Source organism: Panthera tigris, chromosome A3 (genome assembly GCF_018350195.1).
Source record: "Panthera tigris isolate Pti1 chromosome A3, P.tigris_Pti1_mat1.1, whole genome shotgun sequence".
Taxonomy (NCBI): Eukaryota; Metazoa; Chordata; class Mammalia; order Carnivora; family Felidae; genus Panthera; species Panthera tigris.
The window spans coordinates 21,532,861-21,547,376 of NC_056662.1; the positions used below are offsets into that span (position 1 = coordinate 21,532,861).

The window sequence follows — 14,516 nt, forward strand, 5'->3', positions numbered from 1 at the left end:
TCATGGCTGCTGTAATAACTTTGTCAGATAATTCTCACATCTGTCATCTCAGTGTTGAATGTATTAATTGTCTTTATTCTTTCAGTTTGAGATCTTCCTGGTTCTTAGTATGATGAATGATTTTTGATTGGACATTTTTGCATTATGTTCTGAGTGACACTCTGGATCTTATTTAAGTCTTCTGTTTTAGCTGGCTTTTTCTGACACCGCTCTGGCAGAGGAAAGGGTTACCCCTCCCCCCCTTACTGCCAAGTGCCAGTAGAAGTCCAGATTCCTCAGTTGGCCTCCTTTGACACCCAAGGGGAAGAGCTCCTCACTACTGTCCAGTAGAAGTAAGAGTTCCACTCCCCACTTGGTAACCAGTGCACTGCACTAGGGGTGGCCTCATTATCACAGGACTGTAGTGAAAATCATACCTATCCACTAGGCCTCCTCTGACACTACCCCAATGATGAAAGAAAAGAGCATATATTCTTGACGTACACCCTTTTCTAAGTTAAGAGCCACTTTTCTAGAATATACTGCCTACCAAAGAACTTCTTGTCTAGTAGAAGGTATAGGCACATAGTGTTAGTGTAATACAAGGCACTGTTTCACAAGTATTCTGTAGAGGACAGCTGTAAACAAAATGAGCCTAAAGTAATTTCTAGAAGGATCTATGGGAGGTCTCCTTGATTCCCCTCCTCCACCTTCTATTTTGTATATGCCGTAGGGTTCTATTGTATACTTCTCCCTTGCAGGGCTAGACCCTCCAGTTAACTTTGTATCTCCCTTTCCTTGTCAAGAACTTAGCACAGTGAGTGGCACATAGTATATGCTAAGGAAACATTTCTGGGTAGAAAGAAGTAGGAAGCTACAAAATATCACGGTATGCTGGAGGTTTTGTGTTTATCCAGCTTCTTTTACTCATTTTTAAAAAATGTTTGTTTATTTTTAGAGAGAGAGAGAGAGAGAGAGAGTGCACATGAGCCGGGGAGGGGCAGAGAGAGGGGAGACAGAGAATCCCAAGCAGGCTCCACGCTGTAAGCACAGACCCTGACTCAGGGCCTGACCCCATGAACTGGGAGATCATGACCTGAGCCAATCAAGATTTGGACGCTTAACCGACTGAGCCACCAGGCACCCCTCTTTTACTCATTTATTAAACAAACAGTGAGTGGGACCTGCTTGGCAGACACTGTATCAGATGCTAGGAAAATCACAAGTAACTAAAAAAGTGTACTATTCAGTTGGAGAGATGCACTAATAAACCAGTCATTTTATTTTACATTTTTTTTTTATTTTAAATTTTTTTTTCTTTTTTTTTTTTTTTACATTTATTTATTTTTGAGAAACAGAGTGAGACAAAGCATGAACGGGGGAGGAGCAGAGAGAATAGGAGACACAGAATCTGAAGCAGGCTCCAGGCTCTGAGCAAGCGGTCAGCACAGAGCCTGATGCGGGGCTCAGACCCACGAACTGTGAGATCATGACCTGAGCCGAAGTCGGACACTCAACCGACTGAGCCACCCAGGCGCCCCTAAACCAGTCATTTTAACCCATAGCAGTGGTCCCCCAGTGTACTTTGTACACTACTGCCAGATGGATACTGAGCACGTACCCCTTCATCACCTGGTTCTTATTCTTCAGAAGATAGAGTTTGTGTAGAATGTGTACAATGCGGGATTCCCATGCCTGGCTGGTCATCAGACTGACCTTGAAAACTTTTAAAATAGTTTCAGAAGCATACCTGCCATCTCCTCCACCCCAATATAGATTCTGATTCAGTAGCTCTGGTGTGGGGCCCGGGAATCTGTACTTACATCGCTCCCCCTTGATTCTGATAAGCAGACTGGGGGAACCTCTGGTATGGTAGAAAGTGTGTGTGCAGCCTTTGGAGTCACACAGGCTTGAGGTGAATTCCATGTCTGACATTGCTTGCTGTGTGCCCATGGCATCACTTAACCTCTCTGAGCCTTGTGTTATAGTCAGCTTCTGGATGAGGAACTTTTATGCACATAAAATACCTAGAACATGCCGGGCATTTGGTGAGTTTTGTTCAACAAATATTAATTCTCTTCCGTCTGTCCAAGAACTCGTATTGGCAATTCTCAGGTCTGAACTCCTGTCTCTGGAATCTAAACCCAGTCTTTGTATCCATATGCTTGTTATTCAAAGTTAGAACTTTTGGAGATCATCTTATCTACCAAGTGTATGTTAGGTTGAAAAAACTGAAATTCATGGAAGTCACACAGCCAAGAGTAGAGCCAGGACTAGAATCCAGATAGTCAGATTTGTGTTCTTATTGTGGCCCTGTCCTAGAAACAGCCTATAAGTGGCCTAGCCAAAATCTAGAGCTATGATTGCCTCTTAAGAATGAACCTAGCAAGATCCTCCCATAAAGGATGATGTCATCTACCTGTAGGAATTACCCCAAGAGAAGAAGAATATGGCAGTTTTAACCCAGAATCCAGTTGAGGCGTAGCTGATATTAAAGCTCTACCAATGAGAGAACCAGACCTTAGAATATGGCTGTTGACTCAGCAGGCATTTATCGAATACCTGCTCTGTGCCAGAAGCAATAAGCAAACATGTCAAGTTATCACTCTTCTAGAGCCTATATTCTAGTGAGAGGAGAGAAACAGTAAACAAATAAATAGTAGATAATCTTGTTTGACGGATGGTGCTAAGTGCTATTGAGGAAAACTACAGTCAGGGAAAGAAGATAGGGAGTGCCGGGTGGGGAGGAGTGAGGATGGGTTGCAGTTTTCCATAGGAGTGATCAGAGAAGGCGTCACTCAGGATTCACGTTTGAGCAAAGCCCTAAAAGAGATGAGAGAGCAAATCGGGAGAATATATGGCAGAGCAGCAAGTGCAAAGGCCCAGGTGATCAGAATGTCAGTCCTGAATGGTGTGTGGCTCACCTGCTCTGATGGCATCTCTATCTTGTCTTTGCATTTTCTAGATGCTTTCACTCTTCTTCCTCCAGGCCTTTGCTTGTAACAGGCATTTTACCTCGAGCAGCCTTCATGCATAGCCCCAAACGTGTAGTCCCTGAATTCCAACGCAAATCCTCCTCTCTCCATGAACACTTCACTGTTGGTGTTCATTTTTTTCCCCCAAATTTCTTTTGTGCTTCTTTCTTTCTCCCTTTTTCACTTCTTGACTGTGTGATATAGTAAGTACTCTGTCTACTGTCTTATCCTTGAAGTGTCTGTAAGGCATAGCACTTTGTCCTGTACAGATCGCTCCCATTTGTCTTCACCTGTATGCCATGGCCCAGGGATGGTCCCTGACCCATCCCCATGACAAGGCAGAGAGAGAGGAGAGAACCAGGAGAGGCCGTGGTGGGGAACAGGTTCGCCCATGCACTACAATTGCAGATGTCTTCCCTTGCCTCTTTAGTGACTGCTTTCCACAACCACAGTCTGGGCACACTGAGCTAGGAAGGTAGAGTTGGCCGTCAGCAATCGAGAATTGGTTATTCAGGCTTATGTTTTTTCAGTCCCAGTCTGCCACAGTTGAACTCTGGGTGGTATTCTCTACTCAGCCAGAGAATCCAAAGGCCTCATCCCAGTATCACTTTGGGCCAGAATGCCCCTGGTGCCGTCAGTTACAGCAACAACAAACCTCGCAGTGCCACTTTAAATAATCAGGGTTGCATTTTATAGGAAAAGAATCTGGAACTCCTGAGTCTCTAAGTCTCTAAACAATTCTTTCTGTAATTGACATATTGTCACACAAGTGTGATTTCACGGCCCTCCCATAAAGGTATATGATTGCCTTTTATAGTCGTGTCAAAGTAGCAATTTGGTATACTCTCTTCCTTACAGAAAGCTGGTTTATCTCTTTCTGAGTCTATAGCCCATTCTTTTGAAGATCTCCAATTGTGATAAATCTTTATCTGTAGAGTACTCCATTAACAGAATATACCGAAATCTACCCATTCTACTAGAGAAGGGCATTTGAGCGCTTTCTGTTCAGGGGCAATTGTGGATAGTATAATCCAGAATGCATCTTTTGGTATGTTTGTGTACGCATTTCTGTTGGGTGTTTAGCAAAAAGTGAAATTACTAGATCATAGAGCATACGCATGTTCACCTATAGAATGATGCTGCCAAAGAGTTTTGCAAAGTAGTTGTGCTCCTACCAGTACTGAATGAGAGTTCTAGTTGCTTCATTTCCTTGCCAACACCTAGTGTTTTCTTTTTCTTTTCCTTTTCCTTTTCCTTTCTCTTTTTCTTTTTCTTTTTCTTTTTCTTTTTTTTTTTTTTTTTTTTTTTCACCTTAGCCCTTCTGGTAGGTATGCAATATTTCAGTGACGTTTTAAATTGTATTTTCCTGACTAATGATGTTGAGTGTCTTTTTATATGTTGATTAGCCATTTGGACATCCTCTTTTTTGATACGTCTATTCAAGTCCTTTTCCATGTTTCTTCTGGGTTGTCTTTTTCTTAATGACTTATGAAAAATCTTATATTATCAACATGAGTGTTTTGTCAGATATATAGCAAATATCTCCTCACTCTGTGGGTTGTCTTTTCACTTTCTCTCTCTCTCTCTCTTTTTTTTTTTTAATGTTTATTTATTCTTGAGACACACACACACACACACACACACACACACAGTGTAAGCAGAGGAGGAGGGGCAGAAAGAGAGACACAGAATCTGAAGCAGGCTCCAGGCTCCAAGCTGTCAGCCCAGACCCTGATGCAGGGCTCAAAACCACAAATCGTGAGAACATGACCTGACCCGAAGTCTGACGCTCAACCAACTGAGCCACCCAGGCGCCCCGGTCTTTTCATTCTCTTAATGATGTCTTTTGATGAACAGAAGTTGTTTAATGTAATCCAGTCTATCAATTTTTTTTATGGTTAGCCCTTTTCTGTATCCTGTTTAAGAAATCTTTGCCTGCCCCAAGATCACAAAGATGCTCTTCTCTGTTTTCTTACAGTTTCTTTACATTTCACATTTGAATCCAGTGTCTGATGGAATCAAGACATATATATTTTTTCACATGGATGGGCAAATGACACAGCACCTTCCATTAAAAAGACTGTTCTTTCCACCAGGTCATTTCAGCATTGCCCTTGTCCAGTATGCAGATCTGTTGTACATGAGGGGGCTATTCTGTTCTGTTAGTCTGTTTGTCATTCTTTATGCTAATAACACACTGACTTTAATTATTATACCTTTACAGTAAACCTTAAAATCAAATAGCGTAAGAAACCACAACTTGCCAGTGTAACTTCTCTTCAAGATTGTCTGTGCCATCAATTTTAGAGCATTATTGTTGCTTTCTACAAAAGTCCTGTTGGCATTTTGATTGGGATTATGATGACTCTAAGCTGGTGGTTCTCATCCAAGGGCCATTTTTACCCTCCATGGGACATTTGGCAGTTTCTGAGGACATTTTTTGCTGTCACACCTGGAGTGATGCTATCTGGGGGACAGAGGCCAAAGATACTAGTAAATATCTTACAATGCATAGGACAGCTTTCGACTCACAAATAATTATCAAACCCAAAATGTCAATGGTGCTACTGTTGAGAAAGTCGGATTTAATATAATCATTGTTTCAGTTAGGCTTCTGTCTACCCTCTTATTGTTTTGTGTTTGACCCACTGGTTTTGCTTCTCTTTTTTCATTTTTTACCTTTTGCGGGGGGGGGTAAATCAAAAGTATTTATTCTACTTTTACCACTGTCTGAACATATTAAGTATGTATTCTTTTACAGTTCTTTTGGCACTTTACCCTACAGATTTCAACATGCATTCTTGATATGTTACAGTCTGATATAAATTATCTTATCACCTCCTGATACTCCTAGACTCTTAATGCACATAACTCTTTTTACATCCCCTCCTTTGTAGCTTTTGTGCATTATTGTCGTGCATTTTGGTTTTATATATATATATATATATATATATATATATATATATATATACTTAAACTGCGAAAAACATAAATATTGTTTTGTACAGTTAGTATTATTTTATATTGGTGTGTTCCATTGTTCTTAATTGCCTCCTACATACCCATGTTTCTCTCTAGATTCATTTTCTCCCTTCATTTTTTCCATTAGTGCAGACCTGATAGCCATGTTTTTACTTGGTTTTTATCTAAACACAGCTTTATTTTACCTTCAGTTTTGAAAGATGGTTTCATAGGGTATAAAATGCAAGATTGGTAGTTATTTTCTCTCGGCACTTTAAAGATGTCATTCTACTGTCTTCCGGATTTCATCATTTCTGTTAAGAAGTATCTATCAGGGCATCTGGGTGGTTCAGTCGGTTAAGCGTCCTACTTCAGCTCAGGTCATGTTCTCGCAGTTTGTGAGTTCGAGCCCCACATCCGGCTCTGTGCTAACAGCTCAGAGCCTGGAGCCTGCTTCTGATTCTGTGTCTCCCTCTCTCTCTGCCCCTCCCTCGCTCACACTCTGTCTCTCTCTCTCTCTCTCTCTCTCAAAACTAAATAAAACATTTTTAAAAATTGAAAAAGAAAAAAGAAGTATGTGTCCGTCTTACTGCTCCATTAGTTTTAAGATTTTCCTCTTTATTTTTGGTTTACAGCAGTTTGACTATGATATGTCTGTCTGTGTTTTTCTTTGTACTGCCAACCTGGATTTATTGAGCTTCTTGAACCTGTGGGTTGATCTCTTCCCATGTGCTTGGACATTTCTCAGCCAGTTGTCCCCCAGAAGCAGCCTTCTCTCAGAAGCCATGTATTTTGAGATCTCTGAAAACTGCAGTTTTGCCCCCTCAACCTCACATAAACCACATTAAATGCGTTATGGTTTCTCTTTCCTCAGTGACAGCCCTCGGCCTGGGCCACACTGTAATCCTGAGCTCATGTTCAGGGTCAACAAATGCAGCAAGGGTAAAAAATAAAAAACAAAAGAAACAGCTATTGACTATTGGCTCACTGAACATTCATCCCTCGCTAGAGTATTCATCCATCTAGTCCTTGTTGTACCCATGACTAGTTATGCTTTAAAAAGTATTTTTTGTGGTTTATCTGGTTTTTTCTAGTTGTCAGCAGAAGTTTGGCCTGCCATGCCCTACCACATCCAACTTCAAAGCAGAACGGGCACAATGTTTTTGAGTGCTTGTCATGTGCCAGATGCCCTTCTAGGTTTGAGATATATGATTGCCCAGTGTAAAGTTGCAATGACAGGGGCACCTGGGTGGCTCAGTTGGTTAAGCATCTGACTTCGGCTTAGGTCATTATCTCGTGGTCTGTGGGTTCAAGCCCCACATCAGGTTCTGTGCTGACAGCTCCAAGCCTGGAGCCTGCTTCAGATTCTGTGTCTCCCTCTCTCAGCCCCTCCCCTGCTTCTGCTCTGTCTCTCAAAAATAAATATTTTTAAAAAATAAATAAAGTTGTGAAGACAGACGTATGCATACAAGGTAATACAGGGTACTAAACACCATAGTGGCGGTATGCACAGCAGTGACCGTGAAGTAGGAACGAGGAGGAGAATGTGAAATTGCGCCACCTGTTCGGGAATAGCAAGTTTTGTCATTTTACATGGCTGCAGTTTCACGTGGAAGGGGTGAAGCCCTGAGAGATGAGGTTGCTAAGATAGGTGGGAGCCTGATGGCGAAGGGCCACGTGTGCCTTGGTGATTAGGCAGGCTAGGGAGAGCAGTTGAAGAATTTTAAGCAGAGAAGAGTGATCGGATTTTTGTTGTGCAAAGATTACTTACATGTCAGGGTGAAATGTGGATCCAGGAAGGGCAAGCACATGAGGCCAGGGGCCAGCGAGGAAACAGTCAGTCCAGCATTAAATAGGTGGTTATCGTCACCAACAGATTGGAAAGATATTGAAGGGGTAGAATAGATGAAATTGAAGAGAATGGTGGAATTAAGAGGGAGGTGGAAGAAAGACTAAGGTTTCTGGCTCAAGGTGAGGGCTATAAATCCCAAAGGAAGCACAGAAGAGTGGGCAGAGAAGTTTAGTTTGGGATATATTGCGCGTTCCCACTTCGTTAGCTCTATTGCAGTTTGTGTCATATAATCTGAGAACATAATTCTGCGGGCCCCGGGTTATTTTCTTGAAACTCCTGAGATGAATAAGAGAGATGCAGAGCCCCAGCCCATCACCTTTACTCCAGCTTCAGCCAGACCCTCTGATTTTATATCTACCTTGTATGCTGGGCTTCCACTTAAACATTGTATTTGAAGAAAGTTTTCCACACTAAAAAAAAGTTACCAACAAACGGTGTTTCCTTTTTCATTCATCTTCCCATTTTAGGTCTCTGTTTCCCGTTGTTTGATGGAGCCCTTTCTCAAGTACTGGATCTTCCTTGGGAGGGTATATGGGTAATGCCCTCTCTGAATCCTTGCTTTTGTTCTTACAGTCTGACCGGTGACTATCTTGGCGGTATATAGGGTTTGGGGGCCACAGTCCTTAATTTGCAGTCAGCAGATACTATTCCGTTGTCTTCTAGTGTCCCTTGTTGCAAATGAGAAAGCCAAAGCAAGTCTTCTAAGTTGTTTGTTGTCTCTTCCTGAAAGCATACATGATTTTTCTGTCTTTTAGTGTACAGGAATTTTACCAGAGTGTTACTAGGTGTGTATCCTTCTGTCTTTTCACTCTCCAGATAAATCTTTCTGCAACTCAGGAAAATGCTTCCGTTACTTATTTGTTTCAGCTCCTCCATCTGGTCCTTTTTCTCCTTCCAGAATTCCCAGCTATTTACACACTGGTTCTCCCAGGTCTGTTCTCCCAGTCTCACGAGTTCCATCTCTTTGTCCTTCTGCTCTGAGTTTTAGAGTAGCTCTACTTCATCTTCCAGGCCACTGATGGAATATCAGTCATTAACCATCTTCTTTTTTTAAAAAATTCCACCAACTGAGCTTTTTTGGTGTGGCAAGTCATGTGCTAAAAATTCTAAGGGATGTCATTCACCTTGTGATCAAGCTTTTTATTGCTTTTATTATTTTTCAAATTAACACAACCCCTTCTGTTAATCTAAGACTTACCACCTCAGAGAGTGCTGTGCCAGCTTTTCCTGCCTCTTGACTCCTGGGTCCCATTAAGTGGTTATCTTCCTTTCCTTCTGTTCCAACTACAGTACCAGAGGGGATGGCCCAGCAGCCTCTGGGTCATCAGCGTGTGGGCCGGTGCCAGTGGGGTGTCAGCAGTCCCAGGCTGAGCCTTCTGGCATCAGTGACCTGAGATAGGGAAGATTTGAGCTTCCTCCCTTCCTTAGCTTCTCGGGGGGGTCACAGCAACCAGGAGATATCTCCCCCAGTGAGCCTCACAGAGACCAGCTTTGCCCTTTCTTGCGGAAGACCATGGAACTCTGTGGACCAGACTCTTTCTAGGGTTTTAGAGCCTGATTGTTGCCCTGAGCCCTCTCCTGACCCAGGAGGAAAATCTGGCCCCGGCTCGCTCTCTCTGGGCTGAGTAGGTCTTGCTCACACACTCACCAGGCTCCAATTGCCTGCTAGCCTTGTAGTCAGTGGGGCTCAGGAGGGTTGATTGGATTGGGGACAGGGAGAGGCATCATGTCTCCAGAAGCCCCCAGCAAGTTGAGCCAAAAGAGGGGAGAGATTGTGAGAGACAGACTGACAGACCCCACCAAACTAGACAATCTCTAAGCCTCCTTCCAGTGCCAACATTTTACAGTTGTACACATTTATGGTCTCCAGCTTCAGCTCAGTCCTCAGTACCCTTGGGCCACACTTTTATGTCTTCCCAGCATGCTCTGCTTCCCCAGAGGGAATGTTTGAGACTTTTATTTCTCTTCTCAAGCCCTCTGTTTACCTCACTTCTTGTTCACTGCCAGCCCATGATTTTGAATTTCTTCTCACAGAGAAAAGAGATTTTCTGGTATTAAGTTGTTCACTTCCTTCAGCCACCTATAGACCTATCTCCTTTCACTGCCTGCCTGCCTGCCCTCCATCTTTCCATCCTGTTGGGCTCTCTTCACCCGTGATTTCTGTAATAGCGTGTGCGCCTGGTTTTCCCGTTTCTTTGGCTACTGCCTTCCGTTTTGTTCTGCCCTTGGTCTCACCCAGCTCTGACTCTTCTTCTATATCACTGGCTGCCGGGGCATCTTCTCAGTGCATAAAGTTGATCATATCAACTTCGGCTTAAAACCTCTCCATGACAAGAACAGACAAAATTAATCCGTGGGGATAGGAGTCAGAATAGAGGTTACCACTGGGCAGGGGAAATAGGAATTGACTGTAAAAGGCCTTGAGGGAGCCTTCTAGGGTGTTGGAAATATTCTCTATCTTGTTTTGGATAGTGGTTACATAGATCTCTATATACACAAAAATCCACTGAGCTGTACGTTAAGACTAGTGCATTTTACTCTGTAAGTGTCCTACCTCGACTTAAAAAAAGATAAAACCTTCCGTGGCTCTCCATTACTACCACAGGTTAAGATCCAAACTCCTTAGAACAGCCCACAGTCTTATTTATTCCTCCCTCAGGTCTGGCTCAAGCATCTTCCTCCTGTGAAACCCACCCCGGCTTCCCCAGGGTTCGGACATTCAGGGCTTCCACAGTCAGGGTCGTGAGCACGGGCCTGTCCTAACTCTCTGACCGCGTGGTAGCTGTCCGTCTGCTTCCCTCACTGGACCGGGGCCCCCTAAGAAGAGCGGCCGTCTCTCTTCAGTTCCCTCGCCCCCCTCGTGCCTTGTGCAGCGCCGGGCACGTAGGCCCCCGCGAAATGTCTGTTGATCGACTGAATGCAGGTTCTCTTTGCATTTGCTTTGAGCTTGACCTTTACTGGGGGTTTTCTTCCTCCAGCCTGCGGGATGCGTCCTCAGTGAGAAGGCCGCTGCGCAATGGCAGTTTTTGACACTCCTGAGGAGGCCTTTGGCGTTTTACGTCCGGTCTGTGTTCAGCTCACAAAGACACAGACGGTGGAGAACGTGGAGCGTCTGCAGGCACAGTTGCGAGCCGTGAGTGACTCTGCCCTTCAGGAGCTCCAGCAGTATGTCCTCTTCCCTTTGCGATTCACCCTGAAGACCCCGGCTCCCAAAAGAGAGCGCTTGGTCCAGAGCGTGGTGGAGTGCCTCACGTTTGTCCTCTCTTCAACATGTGTGAAGGAGCAAGAACTTCTCCGGGAGCTCTTTTCGGAACTCTCCGCTTGTCTGTATTCGCCCAGCTCCCAAAAACCCGCAGCTGTGTCCGAGGAGTTGAAATTGGCGGTGATCCGGGGCCTCAGCACATTAATGCACTCGGCTTATGGGGACATCATTCTGGCTTTTTACGAGCCCTCCATTCTGCCTCGTTTAGGATTTGCCGTATCTTTACTGTTGGACCTAGCAGAACGGGAGAAATCAAAGCAGATTAAAATTGCCGCCTTAAAATGTTTACAGGTTTTACTCTTTCAGTGCGATTGTCAAGACCATCCGAGGTCCTTGGAGGAGCTCGAGCAAAAGCAGCTGGGGGACTTGTTTGCCTGCTTTTTACCTGGAATCTCAATGGCACTGACCAGGGTCATCACAGGAGACTTCAAACAGGGGCACGGCATTGTCGCGTCTTCTCTAAAGATCTTTTACGAGACAGTGAGTTTCATTATGGCTGATGAGCAGCTCGAAAGAATCCCACAGGTTCAACCGAAGCCTGCAGTGGAGCACAGAGTAGCAGAGCTGGTGGTTCACAGGGAAGCCAAGTGGGTAAAAAACACCAGCGACAAATTGACTCTCCTTATTAAAAAGATAATCGAGTGTGTTTCAGTTCACCCACACTGGAAGGTGAGGCTGGCACTGATAGAACTCGTCGAAGCCCTTCTTCTGAAGTGCAGCCAATCACTGGTCGGATCGGCTGGACCCCTTCTGAAGGCTCTGGTGGGTCTGGTGAATGACGAGAGTCCCGAAGTCCAAGCCCAGTGCAGTAGAGTTCTGAGACATTTCGCGGACCAGAAGGTAGTGGTAGGCAACAGAGCCTTCGCCGACATCCTGTCAGAGAACCTGCACTCCCTTGCCACATCTCTTCCCCGCCTAATGAACTCCCAGGACGATCAGGGCAAATTCTCGACGCTCTCCGTGTTACTCGGTTATCTGAAACTCTTGGGCCCCAAAGTGAACTTCGTCCTCAACTCCGCGGCCCATCTTCAGCGCCTTTCCAAAGCGCTTGTCCAAGTTCTAGAACTAGACGTGACTGACATCAAAATCGTTGAAGCGCGGCGCTGGAATTCTGATCAGCTGAGTGCTTCTCCGGAGACCGCGGCCGCGCAGCCGTGGAGTCAGATGCAGAAGAGGTACTTCCGCTTCTTCACCGACGAGAGGCTCTTCCTGCTCTTGCAGCAGGTGTGTCGGCTTCTCGGCTTTTACGGGGACCTCTATTTGCTCGCAGATCACTTTATGGAGCTGTACCACGAATCTGTGGTTTACCGGAAGCAAGCTGCCATGATCCTGAATGAACTGGTTGCGGGGGCTGCTGGGCTGGAGGTGGAGAATCTTCACGAAAAACATATAAAAACAAGCCCAGACGAACTGAGGGAGATCGTGACATCTATACTTGAAGAATACACAAGCCAAGAAAACTGGTATTTGATCACTTGTATCGAATCTGAAGAAGCGGGAGAGGAGCTAACAGTGAAGCAGTCAGGCCTCCGGGCCATCACATCTGGTGCACACACCTGCCAAGTTCCATCTTTTCCAGCCTTCTCAAAGCCAAGTGCCACTATTTGCTCCATGAACGGCAACATCTGGCAAATATGCATCCAGTTGGAAGGGATTGGGCGCTTTGCGTGTGCCCTAGGAGAAGACTTTCGTTTGCTCTTGATGTCAGCCCTCTATCCGGTACTGGAGAAGGCTGGAGACCAAACCCTGCTCGTTAGTCAGGCAGCTACCAGTGCCATGATGGACATTTGCCGTGCTTGTGGCTACGACTCTCTGCAGCACCTGATCAATCAAAATTCGGACTATTTGGTGAATGGAATCTCTTTAAATCTGCGTCATCTGTCTCTGCACCCCCATACCCCAAAGGTCTTGGAAGTCATGCTGTGGAACTCAGATGCTAGCCTGCTCCCTTTGGTGGCAGATGTGGTTCAGGATGTCTTGGCCACTTTGGACCAGTTTTATGATAAGAGAGCTACTTCCTTTGTCAGCGTCCTGCATGCCCTGCTGGCAGCATTAGGTACATTCAGAACCCTTTTTAATGCTGATTTGGGGGAAGGACTAGTATCCTTGTTTTTTGTCCGTGTGTGGTTATGTAATGGAGAACATAATTTGAATAGTTGTCGGTCCAGTCCCACATGTTACGAGAGCGGCGGTCCACTGCCCTTTTTTTTTTTTAATGTTTATTTTTGAGAGACATAGCGTGAGCAGGGGAGGGGCAGAGAGAGGGGGAGGCACAGAATCTGAAGCAGGCTCCGGGCTCTGAGCTGTCAGCACAGAGCCCCATGCGGGGCTCGAACCCACAAACTATGAGACCATGGCCTAGGCCCAAGTCAGCCGCTTAACCAACTGAGCCATCCAGGCGCCCCACTTTTTTTATATACTTCTGATAATCTCTACCATATATTGAGTTCCTGCTCTGTGCAACAGACATAAACCCTGTAGACTAAATGTAAACATCATTTTTATTTTACAGAAAAGAAGAACTAAGGCTCAGTGAGATCCTACTTAGCCAGGGTCACACAGGAAATAAGGAGTAAAGTCAGGATTTATGACAGTTTTGTTCTTTTCAATATACCAAACTGCTTCTGACAATACTTGGAGTTAGTGGTATCTGTGCTGGTGGGGAATAGGAATAGCAGGAATTACTCAGTCCACAGATCAGCTAGAATATTACTGTCCAGTGGAACTTTCTGTGATGATGGAAACAGTTTGTATATGTTCTATTACAGTAGCCACTAGGCAACATGTGGCTAGTGTAATGGAGGTATGTATTCTTTCTTTTAATTTAAATAGCCACATGTAGCTAGTGACTACCATAGTAGAGGTCTAGAAACTTTCTTTTAACCTTTTAATTGTATGAGGTGGTTTGAGTTTCTCTCTTTTGGTCCTGTTGGGTGTCTATTGGAGGTATTAGTAACCATTAAAATGGCGAAGTTTTGGACTACAAGAAAAAGAACCTCTCAACTAGATAGTCCGTCTTCAAATGAAGAAAACATAGTGAGTTATATACTTGAGTCCCTTTTATCCGAAGACCCTATCTCTAGTATTTATTTCAGTACGAGTAGCCTCCAAAGTAGGTGGGAATGTCGCTGGCCTCATTTTGTCAGCCGAGAAAGCCAAAGCCACGTAAGAAAGTTTGTCACAGAAAGGCAGGTGACTGGAACAGAGACAGCCATCTGCCCTGTACCTGATGCCATTTCCACTGTTCATTCATTCATTCATTCATTCACGAACGTTCACATGCCGTCTAAATGTCCTTTTATTCATTCATTCAGTGAAGAGTGCCTGCCATATGTCAGACACTGCTAAGTAACCAGGATATAGCCGTGAACAAGACAGATAAACTCATGGAATTTTCTTGCTACTGCAAAAGAAATGAAAAACAAGTAAATCATTGAACAAGTTCCCTTTGGATTCTAATGAGCACTGTGAGGAAAATAGGTAACTT

The 14,516-nt window shown here is 44.5% G+C and overlaps 1 protein-coding gene across 2 annotated transcripts in view; it reads left to right on the plus strand.

Moving 5' to 3' along the window:
- Positions 1–14,516, plus strand: part of TTI1 (TELO2 interacting protein 1) — a 44,612-nt gene that overhangs the window by 5,768 nt on the left and 24,328 nt on the right. For both annotated transcript variants that reach the window (XM_007077708.2, XM_042980425.1), the window contains exon 2: positions 10,746–13,085. In XM_007077708.2, the coding sequence (XP_007077770.1) occupies positions 10,784–13,085 (2,302 nt within the window). In that variant the 5' untranslated portion in view covers positions 10,746–10,783. The remainder of the gene's footprint in view (positions 1–10,745; positions 13,086–14,516) is intronic.